The sequence below is a fragment of the Meriones unguiculatus genome, chromosome 3 (assembly GCF_030254825.1).
Source record: "Meriones unguiculatus strain TT.TT164.6M chromosome 3, Bangor_MerUng_6.1, whole genome shotgun sequence".
Taxonomy (NCBI): Eukaryota; Metazoa; Chordata; class Mammalia; order Rodentia; family Muridae; genus Meriones; species Meriones unguiculatus.
In genome coordinates, this window is record NC_083351.1 from 32,830,810 (window position 1) to 32,849,776 (window position 18,967).

The 18,967-nt window shown below is 39.3% G+C and overlaps 1 protein-coding gene across 2 annotated transcripts in view; it reads right to left on the reverse strand.

Moving 5' to 3' along the window:
• The window catches only part of Gpbp1l1 (GC-rich promoter binding protein 1 like 1), a 47,132-nt gene that overhangs the window by 9,372 nt on the left and 18,793 nt on the right, over positions 1-18,967 (reverse strand). For both annotated transcript variants that reach the window (XM_021633398.2, XM_021633396.2), the window contains exons 2-7: positions 16,647-17,653; positions 15,916-16,028; positions 14,358-14,487; positions 13,420-13,706; positions 7,411-7,483; positions 5,438-5,631 (exon numbers count right to left, since the gene is read on the reverse strand). In XM_021633398.2, the coding sequence (XP_021489073.1) occupies positions 5,438-5,631; positions 7,411-7,483; positions 13,420-13,706; positions 14,358-14,487; positions 15,916-15,975 (744 nt within the window). In that variant the 5' untranslated portion in view covers positions 15,976-16,028; positions 16,647-17,653. The remainder of the gene's footprint in view (positions 1-5,437; positions 5,632-7,410; positions 7,484-13,419; positions 13,707-14,357; positions 14,488-15,915; positions 16,029-16,646; positions 17,654-18,967) is intronic.

An 18,967-nucleotide genomic window follows, 5' to 3' on the forward strand; every position in this document is an offset into this window, starting at 1 on the left:
GGTGATTAGCTATCATGGCCTCATAGTTGCTAACACTTAGTTCTATTCTACAAAATGGCTGTTTCATAAATAAGCAAAACTTTTACCCTGGTATTAAAATGCCAACTTTCAAAACATGTGTTAGAGAACAACATACTGCTCATTACTAAGAACTGAATTCCATTCCTCAAGTACCCTCTCTCTGTTCAGCTTTTTTTTTTTTTAAGGCAGGGTTTCTCTGTGTGGTTCTGGCTGTCCCGGAACTCACTCTGTATACCAGGCCAGCCTTGAACTCACAGAGATCCACCTGCCTCTGCCTCCTTGCCCAGGTAAAATATTATTTTCATTGAGCACATGTTTGTTGTACACACATGCACATCAAATTCAGGACAACTTTTGGCACTCACGTATCTCCTTGCATAACATAGGTCACAAAGATTAAACTTAGCCACATCATTGTTATCTTTTCTCTTGGTGAATTTCATTACAAAAACTGTGTAACTATGCAGTTTCAATTGCTAAAATTATCTAAATATCTCTTTCCATACTGAAGGATGTCTTCTTCACGAATTCCATCATATAATCTAGATTTAATCACTTGTTTACTTTAAATGTGAAATATCCAGCCTTCATTTTTGGGTAATGACTAATAAATTGTTTCCATTTTATACTTTTTCTTCACTGTGTGTGTGGTTGCGTGGGCAACATATATATAAATGGAAGCTCAAAATCAACATTGGGAGCCACCCTGGATCACTCCTCACCTTGACTCAATTAGGGGCAGGTCCGCACAGTTGAACTCAAAGCTTGCTGATATGGTTAGTCTAGCTAGCTAGCTTACTCAGGAGAGCCCATGTCTCCACTTTGTGGGAGCAGTGGAACTATAGGCAGGCTGCTAAACCTACCTTGATTTACTTGAGTAACCCTTCACCTTCAAGGTACTTACGCCAGACATTACATTTCCCAGAGTTACCTCAGTTTCCCAAGGGAGAATGATGTCATACACATCCACCTACCTACCTAGATATCCATCTATCATAATTCTGTTCATCTACCTGAGACAGAGGATTACTACATAGTCCAGGATGGCCTAGACTCATAGACCACTACATCCCACTTACTGTTCTCTTTCTTTGATTTGCTTCCCCTTGTCTACTACTATCACACCCTGCCTTGCTCAACTCACCCTAACTTCTGCATGTGTGCAGCAGAGCATGTGTGGGGTGCCTGTGTGTATGCCTGTACACGCAAGCAAGCGAGATCAAGCCAGAGGCTGTGAGGCACTCTCCCTCTCAGGTTCTTATGGAAGCTGAGGCTTGCCACATCAGCTACAGTGGCTTAGCAACAAGACCTGGAATTGGCCTATCTTCATAACACTAGCTTTGGACTTACAGATGTACACCCAGTTGTTCTTTTCTTTATTTAGTTAGAAATTACAGTTCAATCACTCTGTATCCCTGCTGTAGGCCAGCCCCTCTTTTTTTTTTTTTTTTTTAATATGGGTACAGGAATTCAAACTCCAAAACACATGTTAGTTCAGAGAACACTTTACCTGAGCACCGGCACCATCAATTTTTAAAAGAACAATATTATATTAGTTTTCTGTTTTCATGAATACCTAACAACAGGACTAAACTAATGTTTCTGTCATTGTTTTTATCCTTGCCACTTTTCACCCTTAAAAGATTTGAGACCTTGAAGACATGTCTTACACAATTTAATAGATTCTGTGGTCTAACAATACCTGCAGATTTCAAGTATCTTGCTAATGTATTCTTGATGAAGCCCAGCTTGTTTTAACTTTTTAAAAACGATTTATTACTTATACAGTATACAGTATTCTGCCTGCTTGTGGGCCTGTAGGGCAGAAGAGAGCACCAGATCAGATATAGATGGTTGCAAGCCACCATGTGGTTGCTGGGAATTGAAATCAGGACCTTTGAAGAACAGTAAGCATTCTTAACCTCTGAGCCATCTCTCCAGCCCAACTTTTTTCTTTAAATTTATTTATTTTATATATATATATCAGTGCACGAGAGACAGAGCTGATGACAGTGGAGGCAAGGAGGGAATCTGCTGGGACTGGAGGGCAGGCCTAGGCTGGCATCTGGGTGCTGGGAGCCGGACCTGGGCCCTTCACAAGAGCAGCCAGTGCTTTGATGCAAGTTATCTGTCAATACTTACTACTCAACAAGCACTGACAAGCATTATTGCAACTTTACACTCAGCTCTCAGAACTCCTACGATCAAATATGACTTTTTTTTATGCCTGACTTATAATTTCTTGGTAATATTTAAATGTGTCTCTCGTAAATAAAAATTATTTTTACTTTAACAATGACTTTATCATTAGCCTAAGTAGAGACTTAGTAGATAAGGTGTTTGCTGTCCAAGTAGTGTCAACACTCTTGAGTATGGATCCCCAGCACATCAAAAAATATGTATGTTAATACAGCACAAATGTGGTAGCCACCCCCCTGTAATTCTAGTGCTCAGAAGGAAGACATGGATCCCTGAGGCAAGCTAGTTAGCTAGACTAACTGAATCAGCAATCTCTAGGTTGAGTTGCTTGATGCCAACCTTGTACCTCCTGCATACACTGAAGTATACATATACATGTGCCACATACAACATACACGTGCCACATACAACATACACAAACACAACTTTAAAAGACAGATTCCCAGGTGTGGTGGCACATACCTCTATTCCTAGCACTTGGGGAGGCAGAGGCAGGTGGATCTCTGTGAGTTCAAGGCCAGCCTGGTCTACAAAGTGAGTCCAAGACAGCGAGGACTACACAGAGAAACCATGTCTCAAAAAAAGACAGATTCCCAGTCTTAATATTGCCTTCCAATGCTATTGAGGTTAATTAAAATGGCCCAGTCACCACTCACACGTCTATATTGTTTGTTGGGTCTTAGAACCTCTGTAATCATCTGTTCATTAATGTCAGACACTCTCCAAACTCTGGCTATCTGCCATAATCCAAAGAACAGCCAAATATTTTGGGTACCCTTTCATAGATGACCACAGTCTATACTGATCTTGCTGTATTTGTAGTCCCTGAGCATACAGCTGCTCAAAGAGCAGCAACTGCACTTCCTTAGCCAGCAGCCACCATGAGGTGCTGCCCACAGTGGCAGCACTTCCTCTAAAGCCTCCCCAAGCCGCTCCAAAATGATGGAGCCTCAGCCAATGCTGCTTTTGGCCAGGAAGGTCTTCCTGTCCAAACCATGGGCAGATGAATGGAAATGGGGTGAAAATAAGCCATTAATCCCTAAGCAGGAAAACCCATCAATCCTTGAACTCCCAAACTCAGGAGTTGAAATCTCAGCAATCCTCATTTGGAAATCTCTATCGTGAAATCTCCGCCCCCTAAGAAATCCTATATAAAGCCTGTGTCCATTTCTTTGCTGTCATCTCCTGGGAGCAGGGGCAGCCAACTCTAGGTTTGTTTCTCTATACCCTGGACCCTCCCAATAAATCACTTTTATGAGATTTGCTGCCTGATGTGACTTTCTAATGGAAAGAAGCCAATAAGCAACAAAGCGAAGACAACAAGTGAAGAAGTGGAGTGGGGCTGACGGTCCTGAGCTCCTCAGCTCAGTGGGGGATACCCTACACTGGGGATACCCAACACTGAAGGAGTGAGACTCAAGTGGTTTCCCCTCAGAGCTGAGTGCTTTCTGGGCTTCAAAATCTCAGGATACCCTTCCATCCGAACAAGAAGGCCAATGGTGTTAGCAAACTAACTTAATAGAAATGCACTTAGAATCTTAAAAAAAAAAATCTGTTGTTTAATTTCGAACCTGTAGTACCATATTCAGCCATTGTAGCACAAAGAACATAAATGGTACTAGTTTGTACTGCTCTTAAGAACAAGCACATTTTGAAGAATGGAAACTGAAATGATGCTGCTCGGTAGGACTTGCTCTTAGTACTCAACATATTTCACTTGAATTTGTGTAGACTGGAACTCATCCAAGCAACTATTTTGTCTTTTCAAATGTGCTAGACATGAGTATTTTCAACCTTAAGGTTACATATAAAGAAGGAAAATAAATTGATGTGATGAGTGATGCAACTGTATAGACCGAGTGCTATGCAATGATGGAGAGGTAAGGACTAATCAGATCTTTGTATATATGTATGATAGGATTCACAAAGATGATGGCATAAGGTTTAAGAGTAATTTCTTCCTAGTTAAGAGAAAAAAAGAGGCAATGAAATAGAATATACTTATAGGTCAAGTAGGGTGGTGCATACCTTTGATCACAGCACTTGGAAGGCCAAAGCAGGCAGATCTTTGAGCTCAAAGACAGCCTGGTCTAGAGTCAGTTCCAGGACAACTAGTGCTACACAGAGAAACCTTGTGTTCAAAAACCAATATAAAACAAAAAACAAAACAAAAAAGCAGCAGAGGTGGTGGCAGGGAGCTGGAGAGGTGGCTTAATAGTTAATAGGTCTAGGTGTTCTTCAAGAGGAACTCAGTTCCCAGCACCATTTAGATGGCTCACAACTGTAATTGATTCCAGCTCCTGGAATCCTGGAGATCTAGTGCCTCTTGCCTCCCAGGGCACCTGAACTAACACACACACAGGTACACAAATACCCATGCATAATGAAAAACAATAAAAATAGATCACTGCACTGATTAGTGACAGGTAAGATTCTTCATTGCCTAAGTTCGAGGATTAAAGGCGTGCACCGCCTCTCTGGGTTTGTTTTTATACTTTAAAGAAACACAAAAATGAGCAGCAAAACACACTAAAGCATCTGTGGTGTGTGGCTCTTGACAGAAAAAGATGAATTAATTTGATATAGTTTGAAACCACTCAACAAATTTAGGAGTAGAATGTTACACTATCTCCCCTTACCCAACCCTTGGAGATGGAGTTTCTTGATATGTTGCCCAAAGATCTGAACTCTTTGGCTCAACTGATTTTCCTAGACCAGTTTCTTCAATAGCTGATACTATCGGTGTATGACAATGTGTCCACCTATAATCAACAATTTAAGGACAATCATTTTAGTAGTTCTGTGAAATTCAGAGGTGAAAACAAACAAACAAACAAGGGTATACAGCAATATTAAAAGTGCCAGAGTCCTAAACAAAGACAAACAAACAAACAGAAAAAAAACTAGGGATTTTGTAATTGCTTGAATGAAGGGAATGAGGAAAGGAAGATAAAGAGCAAGAAGCCAAGTACTCAGCTTGACTGATCAGACAGCCGTTAATGCTATTAGAGAAAATAACAAAGATCAAGCTTACAAAATGAAGCTAATGACTTGGTACTGGAAGAGTCTGGTGACAAGAGTAAAACTCTATAAATGTAACAAGCATTTATAGGAGTAAATATCTAACGAATAATTTGTCAAAAATACGAATATATTAAAACATCTGACTTCCAACCAACCCTGTTTTTCAGAGTTCAAATAAGGGCTGCAGTCATACCTTAGAGGGAGGCGGCACAGGTTTAGGAACCAAGTTCTTATAGACACTTGGGACCATGGTTGACGCTTTGTTCCCATTTGCATGGTGGGGCCCTGATGAGGTGAAAGCAGCAGAGAAGGCAGCAGCAGGGTCCTCTTTGGAAACTTTTTTGATGACTAGCATCTTTGAGGATTGCTTGGCACTAGGTGGATTTTCTGTGAAATGTAAGAGTGGCGACAAAAGAGAATGTCAATTTTGATAAGAAACATAGTTTGTATGTGCATGCATGTGCTCATGTCCTCACAACTGTCTACTGAAACAAAACAGAAAAAGACAAAACTAGAAAAACAAACAAAAAACCTCCAAAAATTTCTCTTCCTTCCTCTTTTATTTTTTTCTCAGTGTCTTGGACTTGCTTTGTAGCCCAGGCTGGCCTCGAACTCAGAGATCCACCTGCCTTTGCCTCTTCAAGTACTGGGACTCCAGGTGTGCTACAACACACCCAGACAAAAATTTTTTGGCTTTCAAATTTACTTATTTCATGTGCACAAATATTTTGTCTGCATACTACATGTATGACTAGTACCTATGGAGGCCAGAGGAGGATATTGGCTACCCTAGAGTTATAGATGTTTTAAGTGGCCACACGGTTGCTGGGAATCAAGCCGTGTTTTTATTTAATCACTGAGCCATCTCTCTAGCCCCTTTATCTTATTTTCTGGAGACAGGGTCTCACTACATAGTTATGGGTAGCCTGGAAACTCACTATGGAGACAAGACTGACACTGAATTGAGAGAGATCCAGCTGTCTCTGCTTCCTGAGTGCTGGGATTAAAGTCCCAGCCTTTAAAAATAAATTATTTATTTTTATGAGTATTCGTGTTTTGCCTTCCTGTATGCCTGTGTGAGGGTGATGAATCCTGGAGTCACAGACAGTGTGGGTGCTGGGAATTGAACTTGGGTCCTCTTAAGAACAGTGTTCTTAACTGCTAAGCCATTTCTTTAGCCCCTACTTATTATTTTTTTCTTCAAAGATATCATTTGGTTAACTGTGGAAGAAGGTAGTATATGAACCACTAGGTTTATAAAAAATAGCCTGAATCACAAAGATTAGCTGTACATATGGGGTTTTAGCTTTTAAGATGGATAAGGTGATCTCTGGGCACAACCAAGTAAGACTGTATACCATATACTAGTCAGGAAGGTAGAGGCAGGAGGATCTCCGTGGTGGAACATATCTTTAATCCTGGCAGAGGCAGAGACAGGTGTATCTCTGAGATCCTGTCTCAAAAATCCACCACCAATAAAAACCATCAGGGCTGGTGAGATTGCTCAGCATACTCAGTTCAGGTCCCAGGACCATGTCACTTGTAACTCTGGCTCTAGAGGGTCTACCATACCAGTCTGAACTTATATGCCATCTGAACTCACAGGTATGTAGGTATGCATGCCATGCTCATACACCTCTCTCTCCCAAATATAAGAAAATCTTTAAAAATAAACTTGCAAACAAACAAACAGACAATTCAAGCTAAAACTACTCAAACTGCCAGAAAATCCACCAAAAACCAAAAATCCAAGTCCCAATCAGGATCCCATAAGCGTTCAATGGTCTGTATTCTGTTTCCATCACAATTACTATGCTTGGATGGTTTCATAGAATATAATATTCTCCTATCTGTGGATGCTAAGGGAAGAGCTCTTCTAAGCAAAGGGACAAAAGGAGATGCAGGAACCAAATTAAGAACGAAAACAAGAAGGAAGGAAAGAAAAGATGACCTCCCCTACCAGTGGATTTGGGAGAAGCATGTGTGGAGAAGGAGAAGGGAGGGATTGGGAGGGGAGGAGGGAGGAAACTACAGGAGGGATACAAAGTAAGTAAAGTGTAATTAATAAAAAAAAAAATTAAAAAACAAAAAGGAAGAATAATTTATTTCTCTTTTCTCTAATAAAGAATTTCAAGCTGTGCTTTTTAGATGGCAAAATCTACCTACCCCACACACCAGAAGGGGTTCCAATAGGTCTGCATTGCTGATTCTGTTTGCCAGCTTCTGGATTCAAAGAAGGCTAGGAAAAAAGAAAATATTAATGGTTGATATAGAAAGCTCATTAATTTAGAATTTTTCAAAGTAGCCATCACCATAGACGCTACTAAATAATTTTAAGTTATCCACTCCAACTAATTTAATAATATATTAAAAATAACAATATGTTGAAATATGAAATCAATAGGCACTAAATGTTAAAACTTCAGTTTTATTTCTTCTGTCACAGGATTTCTTATACATATAGATATACATAAAGTACACATATGCAGTTTCCCATCATTCTATAGGATATGTATGCAAAAGGAGGCATAGAAAGCCACAGAAAAAGAATGTGGGTTACTTTCTTCATATTCAAGAGAGTGGTGAAATGTGCAGTATTCCCGTAAGTTCTAAGACTGCATTAGAGTAGGAAAAAAAGCTATACTCAGTACTGTATGAGGAATACAAAGAAAATTAAAATAGCCTCTGTCCTCAGAGGATTATCACAAAGATAAAACTAGTAACCAATAGAGTATCATAAAAGGTCCAGTATGATCCAAATTCCTATTGGGGAAGGATTACTGACAGGGAAATGGATAATTCCCTGCAAGAGAAATGAGAAGTTGACAGGTGATGACTGAGACATATCCTCAAAGATTAATTCCAAAGCTGAAAAATGTATGATTCCAAGAACTGAAAGCTCAATAAATTCATAAAGCCAAATTTAGCTTAGACTTACCTAATTGTACAGAGAGTAAAAAGGATCAATCACACTGATGTCCAGAGTAGAAACTGTTCTAACAGATTTTAATAACAAACCAACCTATCTTCTCTCCTTCCCCTGCAGTCAACTCAATGCCTTACACATGCTAGACAAACTTATCACTGGGGTATATACCCAGTATACTTTATGTTCTTTTGTTAAAGAAAAGGATTTAATAAAGGGCATGGTGGCTAAACCTTTAATCCCAGCATGGGAGAGGCATATGCAGGTGGATGGATATCTCTAAGTTACAGAACAGCTTAGGCTCCAGTTCAGGCCAGCCAGAAATTTTGGGTTCTTTAAAAACAAAGAAGTATTATGGGAATGTTTTTGTTGTAATACCAGATGCAGGATATGGGACTGCTTCAGACTGTCCACAGCAGCTGACTATGACTTATCTCTTGCTCTGGCAGGGCTGTGATTTTGCCAGCTGAGGATAGTTTATGTTTGATGCGTGCCAGAGCTTTAAGAGGTGCTGCAGCCGCCATTGCCCATTTGCTTCTGCTGCTGTTGCTGTTGTTATTTGTTGGATCCTGGTATGTTGCCTGACAACAAAGATCAAACTCACCCCAAGGAAATCAATGCCCACAATCAGAAGGAAGTAGTCTAATGATTATCAGAGGCCCCTTTCCCCTTCTAATCTTCGTTCTCTCCTACCTACTGTTGGGGGTTGGAAGGGATAGGGTGGTGTAGAGAGGTAGGAAAAAGAACCCAATAAAGTAGCAAAAAGTTCTGCTACATCTCTGAGTATGTGTTCTTAAACAGATACTGTCCCCATTTATGCTGTTTCCCATTGCAATGATTTCTTTTTTTTTTTTTTTCTTCGAGATAGGGTTTCTCTGTGTAACAGCTCTGGCTATCCTGAAACTCACTCTGTAGACCAGAGTGGACGCTTAGTGAAGAGCTAAGCTCTGCCTCAAACTCATAATGTTCCTCTTGAGTGCTGGGATTAAAGGCTTGTGCCACCACCACCCAGCTCTGATTTGTTTTTTTAATTTGTGTTTACATGTCTTTGCACCTGAGTGCAAGTGCCTGAAGAGGCTAGAGAACATTAAATCCTTTTGAACCCTCATTTAGAGGGTTGTGAACTACCAAATTTGAGTGCTGCCAACTAAATGTGGGTCCTCTGCAAGAGCAGTAAGCATTCTTAACACCCAAGCCATCTATCTAGCAATGAAGTTTTTTTTGTTTTGTTTTTCAGACAGGGTTTCTCTGTGTAGCTTTGACTTGCTTTGCAGACCAGAGTGGCCTTGAACTCACAAGAAACTGCTTGCCTTTGCCTTCCCAAGTGCTAGGTTTACAGGCATGTTTTCACCCCTCCTGCAATGTGAGTTTATAAAAAAAAAAACATAGTTTATAAAAATGATATAGACAACTGGGCTAGAAAGATGGGTCCACTGAAGAGAGCATGCTGTACAAATGTGATGAGCCAAGTAAAATCCCACTATCCCATGGGAAAATAAAGAGCCAAAAGTTGTCTTCTGACCTCCCCATGCTGACTATGGAACACACATGGATACACAGACACCACTCAAACACACAAAAATTAATCCATACACAGAAATTAATCCATACACAGACAATAAGCCAAAGTTCCTGTAACTACCACTCATTAAAGCAAGTACATTGCTGACTAAACCAGGAACATTTTGTAAGTTCTACCTCTCTACCCAAATCTTTCCAAGTCCTTTTAAATCTAAAGATAACTCTCTAGACTTAAATAATCATCTTTGTTTTACTTCCAAATATTACTTCCTGAACATTTTCTACAAGTTACAGTTTACATTCTTGAGGTACAATCATGAACTAATGTATCTGACCAGATTTGATGTAATATAAACCATTGCAGTTATCTTTAAATGATTTTAGACAACCTCTTTGACCTCTTATTTATTTATTTGTTTGTTTGTTTGTTTGTTTTTGAGGCAAGGCTTCCTCTGTGTGGCCTGGCTGTCTTGGAACTCAGGCTGGCCTTGAATTCAGAAGATCACTCTGACTTCCAAGTGCTGGGATTAAAGGTGAACACCACCTTGCCCAGTTTTGATCATGTATTTATTAAGATTTAGCTTTGTTATATGCATGCTTGTGCTCCTGTGGAGGCCAGATGGTTTAGATCCTCCTGGAGCTGGACTCATAGGTTGTGAACCACCTGATATGGGTGCTAGAAGCTGAACTCTGGTCCTCTGTAAGAGCAGTACCAGCTCCTAACTGCCAAGCCATCTTTCTCCACTTGGTGGCAGACAACTTAGTCCATGGAGCCAGCTCACTGGCCCACAAATCTTTTTGCTAGAGCCCTAGTAGCTTTTAAATCTTTCCTAAGTAGAATGAAAAAAAAAAAAAAAAAAAAAAAAGTTACTTCATAAATATTGTGTCTAGAAATGTATTTCAAAACCACAAACTAGGTACTCACTGGTTATTCACTGATGTAAGGATTGACCTCTACTTTTTATGTTTTTTTTTTATAGGAACATACCAATTTAAAGACACATACCTAATAAATTCCAAACCAGTTAAAGTTTGTTTCAAGTTTGGGTTTCTGTGTTTTGTATCTACACGTGTATCTGGGTACCATATGCATTTCTGGTGTAGGAAGAGGCCAACAGAGAGTGCTGAATCTCCTGGAACTGCAGTTACAAATGGTTGTGTGCCACGAAGTTGAGTATGGGAACTAAGCGGGGTCCTCTGCAATAGCTTCCAGTGCTCCTAATCACGACGCCATCTCTCCTGCCCAAACTTGAAGGTCGGGTGGCTTAGATGTTCCCCTGTACCTTACAGTCACCTTACTTTATCCTATGTATGCTACACACAATACTGTCCAGTATTTCAGCAATGCCAGTATTTCAGATACTACTAAAACATTAGTACTTTCAGATGTGTTTATCTTATTTTCTCATTACAAATAGTTAAACAGTTTTCCACTTTAGAAACTATGAACAGTTATTATATGCTGGATTCTCTGTTAGTTCATGCATTTATCCACGACTCTGTACATGCTGGGTAAGAACTCTGCCTTTTATCTAACTAAATACTCCAGGTCCTTGTTCTAGTAAATAATCAGCTGGAACCAGAAGAGAGCTTTCACATATCACTGAGTTATAATCACAAATACTAACCGTACATTTAACATTTATCTCTTTTGTTGATATCTTTCTAATTGTTTGAAGCTTATTCTCTAGTAATTTTGTCAGGAAATTAGAAAGAATATCTCCAGTCTTTATTTTGTTTCTGTCTGTCTTGGCATACATGTGTGCATGTATCTGTATGTACAAGCATGGAAGACAGAAGCTGGCACTGGGGCCTCTGTTACTGTCAAACAGGATCTCTCTCACTTAACATGGAGCAATCTGCCTAAGTTACACTGGCTGGCTAGTGAACCATTGAAGATCTGTTTTCCTCAACCACCATCAAGTTGGGTTTACTAATTTTACTTCTCAGTTGCACAAAGCTCTGTTGTCAAAATGTGTTGTTCTTTCTGTTCAAGCCCAGCATCTTCACAACTGCATAACATGACTTTATTTTCAACTTACACTTTCAATACTATTCTATTTCAGAAAAACTTATCTCTCCAGCCCAGTTACATTACCTTTTAAGATAGATTATACTTCTTACCTGTTTTGTGAAACCTCTTTTCAAGATTTATGTGCACAAACACTTTGTATGTTAAGTCTGTATGCCACACGGATGCCTAGTGACCAAGAAGGTCAGAGAAGGTGTTATGCTAGAAATTGGTTACGATGGCAGTGAGGCACCAGGCAAATACTAGGAGCTGAACCTATATTTTCTATAAAAAGCAAGTTTTCTTAACTGCTGAGCCATCCATCACTCTAGTTCCTGTGGATATATCTTACAGGTGTACTTTGCACTGTGTGTTAGGATAGTATTCTGTACTTTTCCCTAACTCATAAAAAGGTAGGAGGGGGTATGACTTTGAATTTTTTTAAGATTTAATTTTAATTATGTGTATATATTCATATTTAAGTACAGGTGCTCTCAAGAGGCCAGGTTGGTATGAGCTAGGTGCTGGAATGAAACTCCAATCCCCTGGAGAACTATATACTTTTAACCACTGAGCCATCTCTCTAGACCTGAAAGAAAAACCTTGATTCTTTTTATAGATGATTCGTTTTTGTTGTCGGCCTGGCTAGCTTTTCTTTTTGTTTTTTTGAGACAAGGTTTCTCTGTGTAGCCCTGGCTGTTCTGGAACTTGCTCTGTAGACCAAGTGGGCCTTGAACTCGGAGATCCTGACTCTGCCTCCTAAATCTGGCTTTACTTTCTGCTTACCTTTTATCTGAACTTTTTCCTTTGTCTATTTTTTTCTGTCTTTGTACAGCTCAATCTAGAGTATATTTCCAACAGTTTGTCTTTAGTGAGCTTTGTTCTAGACCAGAATGCTTGTTAATTATATATAGACCAAGCAGGCCTCTCGATCGTAAGAGATTTGCTTGTCTCTGCCTCCTCATGTAGCATCAGAGGCTTGTGTCATCACATCTGGCTTTTAATAATAATAAAAAAGTATAAATTACTGAATAAAAATGATAGCAATTTTATGCCAAAAAGAAACCATACTGGACATATTTAAATTAGATCTATCTCTAAATTCTTAAAAGGGGGCCAGAGAGATGACTCAGCAGATAAAGGCACTTGCTTAGTGTCCCGAGTTCAATCCCTGGAACTCAAGTGAAGGTAGAACTCCAGGAACTTGTTCTTAGACCTGGTGCACTACTGCATGCATGCCCACACACGTGTGCATTCACAGACTTATATGATAATATAAACAAATTTTAAGGGTGCTTTGGGACCAGCAAGATGTAAAGGTCCTTGTCATCAAGCCTTAAGGACTTCTTGCAATCTCCAAGATCCAACTCCTGCAAGTTGTCCTCTGTCTCAATACATGTGCATTCACACTCACACATAATAAACAATTAGAGTTTATGTCCTAAGCGTCAAATTTCACTGACTACAGTTAACAGCCAAAACATAGTCTTATTTATGATAAAGGAAACTGAACACACAGAAATAAATTCAAACAGGTCCTGGGCTGAGCATACTGACACTCACCTTTAATCCTACTACTCTGGAGTTAGAGGCAGGCTTATCTCTATAAATTCAAGGTCAGCCTGTTCTAAAAAGTGAGAAGCCTTCTAGGGTCCTGTATTTTTAAAAGACATTATTTGTTTGCTTTTAACTATGAATTTAAAAGCTTCATACTTACAAAGTCTTCCTCTTCGAACTGCAACTTTTCTACTTTATCCTCTTTTTTTTCTTCCCTAAACTCTGTTGGTGTTTTTTCTTGAAAGGTACAGCCTTTGCGAGAGTGGAAGCTGCCATTCCAGTGCCGATGGTTTCCTGTACTGCCTCCACTACGCTGGCTCATACCATCATGACCTCGGGAGGAGCCATGCCAACCAGACAGATTCCCTGTGGTTCCAGGATATGCTCCCTTAGAGACACCCGAGTCAACAGAGTCATGGCGGAACAGGGAGGGTTGGTGCCAAGAATCTAAAATATCAAGGAAAAGTAAGGTGTTAGTTATCCATTTCTTATAAATGAAGAAATATCTGGGCCAGATGCTTTTGGTCAAAGTTACTTCCAAAAGAGCTTTAAGAATATTTACTTATTTATTTATTTATTTATTTATTTATTTATTGAGGCAAAGGTTTCTCTGTGTAGCCTTGGCTGTCCTGGCTCAGCCTGCCTCTGCCTCCCACAGTGCTGGGATTACAAGCACGTGCCACCACACCCAGCAACCCTCCACATAAAGAAACTAATAAACATAACCTTCTTTGTAGGCCAGCTCTCCCAGCCTCCTGGTGTTGGAGATCCAACTGAGGGTCCGGCTCTAAGTGCACATCCCACTGAGCTAAATCCCCAGCCCTTCTAAATTAGTTTAACTGAAAAGATGATTCATAAAAACATGTGAGGTATAGAAACTAGGTTTCTGGATTATGCACATACCCCCAGCCTGAGTTTGGCCTAAAGAGCAGTTTTATTATTTAGACTTGTTTGTCTTGGAAATAGGTAGACTAGGATAGCCTCAAACTCAGTTTCACCTGCCTGTCTCCTGAGTACTGGGATTAACAGTGTGCACCACCATGCCTGTCTCTTAGCAGTCGTTTAAATATATGATCTTAACAGCTGGACATGACTTACCTCCTGTAGTCCGAAGAGGTCCATTGTTAAAAAAGCCATCAGAGGAATTATGTCGACGACGGCTTATTCCAAATCTACCTTCTCCACGGGATAGGTGCTCTCCGTGTTTGTCAAAGGTGGCTGTAGATGACTATGATCATAAAGTATAGAGGCAAAGATACAGTTTCTTTCAGTTTCTTATTAGGCTCTAAATCAGTTGGTCAAAAAGTGAGCTACATCCCGAGCTTTCTATATATCCTATACCTGTGATACTGATGGCTGATTAAGTTGTCAGCTTCACGAGCCTATGGGGTGTCTAAAAAAGCATATCCCGAATATGATTATGAAGATGAATCCAGAGAAAGAGTTAGTGAACTGAGCTGGAAAGATAGATCCTCCCTGAATTTTGCTGGCACTATCTACATAAATGTGAGGAAAGGCAGGCAAGCAAAGCATTCATCATCATCAATTGATCCTCCTTGATCATGAACCTTTTTGGGTTTTTGCCCTGACAACAGAAAAGGAGAGATTCTATATGTCTTAGCCTGTAAACAGACTTGCACCAGCCATTTTTCAAAGACCTTCAAGGGCACTTACACATGCACATTAAAAAAAAGTTAAAAAAGAAAGAGAGAGACACTGACACTGGCAAGGTACACACTGATGTGAAGTGCATAATTATTAATTATTCTTAAAATTTTTTTGATTTATTTTACATGCATAAGTCTTGCCTGAATGTATGTATCTGTGTGTACCACATGCATGCCTGCTGCCCAAAAAGATCAGAAAAAGGAGTCAGGTCCCTTGGAACTGGACTGTTCTGAGGCACCTTGTGGATTCTGGGTGCCAAACCGGGGTCCTCTGAAGAGCATTAAGTAATTTTTAACTGCTGCTGCATTCTCTATAGCCCCAATTACTGATTCCCTCTTAATAGAATGGTAAGTTTATGAAGATGCTTAAAATCCTGAGGAACAGTAGGACATGTATGAAAAACAAAACTCTTCAAAATAACCAAAACAAAACCAGCAACACAGCCTGAAACACAAAACAGAAGCTACACACCAGTCAGATGAAAGAATTGGTATGTTTGTGTAGTTACCATAGGAATGGAAGACAGTACCTTGTAGTGACATTTGAGAATTCTCAAATTTTGGTTTCTTTAAAATACACAGGATTATGATAATAATGTGCCTTTTCACTTTAATCCCAAGTGTAGGGATGTGGGGCTGCTTTGGACTGTCCGAAACAGCAGATTATCATGTGCCTTTTGTTTTAGCAGAACCATCATTTTCCTAGCTGCGGATAGTTTTTATGATTATGTGACACTTGAAATTCTGGAAACTTTTCAGAGCGTATATGAATGCTAGCGCCTGCCCCCCACCTCGGGGTGGGTGGTTGCTGTTGGTCATTTAGGGACGTTGGTCTTGGTTAGTAGTTGTCAAAATAGAATCAAAAGAAAATTAGACTAAGGGATTTTCCTAATTCCTCTCTCCTTCTATCCTTGTTTCTCTATCTAGTGTTAGAGGATGAAATGGGGGTGGGAAAAAGAACCCACAAAGTAGCAAAGACCAGCTAGTACCTTAGCTGACTGTGGCGTTGAGAAATTTAGCCAAGCAGGAACAAAGTCATGCTGCGCCATTTAGGTCCAGTGTCTTTTCAGCAAGATGAGGCATCCAACCTCATGGCCAGGATCTGCAGAAGAGAACACAAATAACTCATGCTTCTACCAATGTGTAAAGGCGTCTGTGATTAATGTACAATCCTTTACAACAGACCTACTCTCTGAATCTGTCTACAGACTACTTTCAAGATTCCAAATCTCAGGAGACTACAGGAAGGAAGTAAAGGCATTCCTCAGTTTTTCTAACAATTAAAAACAAAAAAAGTACCACAGATACATATAGAACAGTGGTTCTCAACCTGTGGGTCAAGATTTTATTGGGGGTCAAAAGACCCTTTCACAGGGGTCAGGTATCAGATATTTATACTATAATTAATAATAGCAGCAAAATTACAGTCATGAAATAGCAACAAAAATAATTTTATAGTTGGAGGTTACACCATAACATGAGGAACTGTATTAAAAGGTCAAAGCATTAGGAAGGTTGAGAACTTCAAGAACTTTTCTATTTACCTTAGGGACATTTCCTCCCACATCAAACTGTATCAGTTTTTCTGAGATTCACTGGTATATCCGAATCACTAACATTCTCCAAAATTAAATGCTTCACAGCACAACAAAACACATTTTTTAAAAATGACATACTCAATGTATGTTTTCTCCAAAAGTTAAGACACATGGATATTTACCCTCAGAGAGTCACCTCTGTGGTCCTGTTTCCAAAGTTGCCAGCTGTATCTCCCACGAGGTTTCTTGTAAAAAGGGTGCTTAAGCAGCCTGGCCAGCAGCACGCCTTGTGATGAAGCACAAAGAAGCCCAGCTCTGTGTAGCCCACCCTCTTAATCCTCTCAATTGCTCATCCTGAATACCTAGTTCCTGATACTTTTCTAAAGGGGGAAAGGGGGAGGGGAAGGGGGAAGGGGAACATAAAAAGTTATTTGTTACATTTAAAAAGGGGGGGAAAGGGGGGAAGCTATGTCTACGTTCACCTCATTCAACTTCCTTGAGTAATGGCACTATGATGTTGCTTAAATAGGCAAAACATGGGCATTTGCACAGTGAATACAAATACTGTTCATAACAAGGTCATAACTAGAAAGACAAGTGATCTCAGGTGTGGGCAAGAAATGTCATCAAGGTGGTAGACCAAAAATGTAATAGTAAAGCACTATAAGAGATCTGGGCAATCAATTCCAGTGGCAAAATATGCACAACCAAGGCCCTTAAAACACAAATCTCATTATCTTACACAACTGCTTACAACAGTGTGGAGATATATGCTTGTATCTGTCTTAACCTTCAAAATCTAAAGATATATAAGAATTTTTTTTTTTTTGAAAAAGGAATCCAACAGAAACCTGATATATTTTTCTTGCCACAGAATAGCAGCTTTCAAGGCAAATTTCTTGGTATAAAGCTCTTAAATATATATCCTATTTCTTTGGTCTTTACTATTTATAAATTCAAAGCAAAATTGTAAGTAGAAAAGGGTAAAGGAAAAAGAGAATTCCAAAATGAGGGTTTCTTCTTATTAATTTTCTGTATTTCACTTGTTCTCCTCCTTCCCAAAAACTGAACTGAGCTTCCAGAAGTAAAATGAAGAATCTTCTATTGCTTTATTGAAGAAATCACTTTCTAATTTGGGTCCATCTCCATCATTACTCAATCATTAAAAAGGCCACTTGAGTCTGCCAATCTAGAAATGAGGGGAAAAACAAACAAACAAAACCAAACACAGAATTAGAAGCAAAACCAGTCACATCTAATTGCTAATGAATATCAAACCAAGATCTTGAGAGCAAAATCCTTAAGTTCAATTTAGATATTAATTTCTCAGTGCCTAAAATAACATGGCTATAAGTTCTTTTGCTGTTGAGACAAGGAAAGTACTATGCTGCCCAGTATTGTCCCTGCTTCACTCTTCTAAGCAGCTCAGGTTACAGGTATATCTTCCCACACCTAACCTTTGCAAGTTCTTTAAAGGTTTTACAACTCTCAATATACTTTTTTAAATACTTATTTATTTATTATATATACAATGTTCTGCCTGGGTGTGTGCCTGTACACCAGAAGAGGGCACCAGATTGCATTACCCATGGTTGAAAACCACCATGTGGTTGCTGGGAATTGAACTCAGGACCTCTGGAAGAAAGGCCAGTGATCTTAACCTCTGAGCCATCTCTCCAGCCCCCAATTTTTTATTTTTTATTTTTAAATACAACCATTTCTCCAGGTAGCCAAAGGTAAATGCCAATTACTGGGTCTTTTTACATCTAGATTTCCAACTTACCTAATTGGTTGAATCATACAGCGTGTAGAAATACTGCCGATGTCATCACTACTTACTTATTAGACACTATCCAAAGGTAATACAATCTGTCTGCCTCATGTATTTATACCATACATATTTTAGATAACTATCAACTTAAGCTCTTCTGATCTAACTTGGTATGTTCTAAGAGGACAAATATTTCTTTGGCCAATTCCCAATGTTCTTCCAGGAGCTACAAACTTTTTTTTTTTTTTTTGAGACAGCGTTTCTCTGTATAGCCCTTGCCTTTCTTGAACTCACTTTGTAGACCAGACTGGTCTCTTAACTCACAGAGATCCACCTGCCTGTCTCCTGAGTTGTAGGATTAAAAGCATGTCTCACCATGCCCATCCTAAACGTTTTTAATAGGAGAACTTTTGTACCTTTGGACAGGTTGTTCTCTGCTGACAAATCCTATTACTGCGTTAAGTTTATGGACTACAAAATACTAAGTTCAAGATAGGAGATCTATCTATGGGGAAATGGAGAAAAGGAGCTAGAATAGAAGGTGCTAGAGGTATTTGTGTAATGGCTGTTTCTCAAGCTGAGTGTTAAGTCTACTTTTTTTCATATATTTTTAATATTTAAGAATTAAAACAAGTATATACAAAGTTTAAGTAAAGATATATACCTTTCAGCTATACCATATTCTCCTTGAGTGTCTGTGGAACAATCATAAAATTGATCATATAGTTTGGC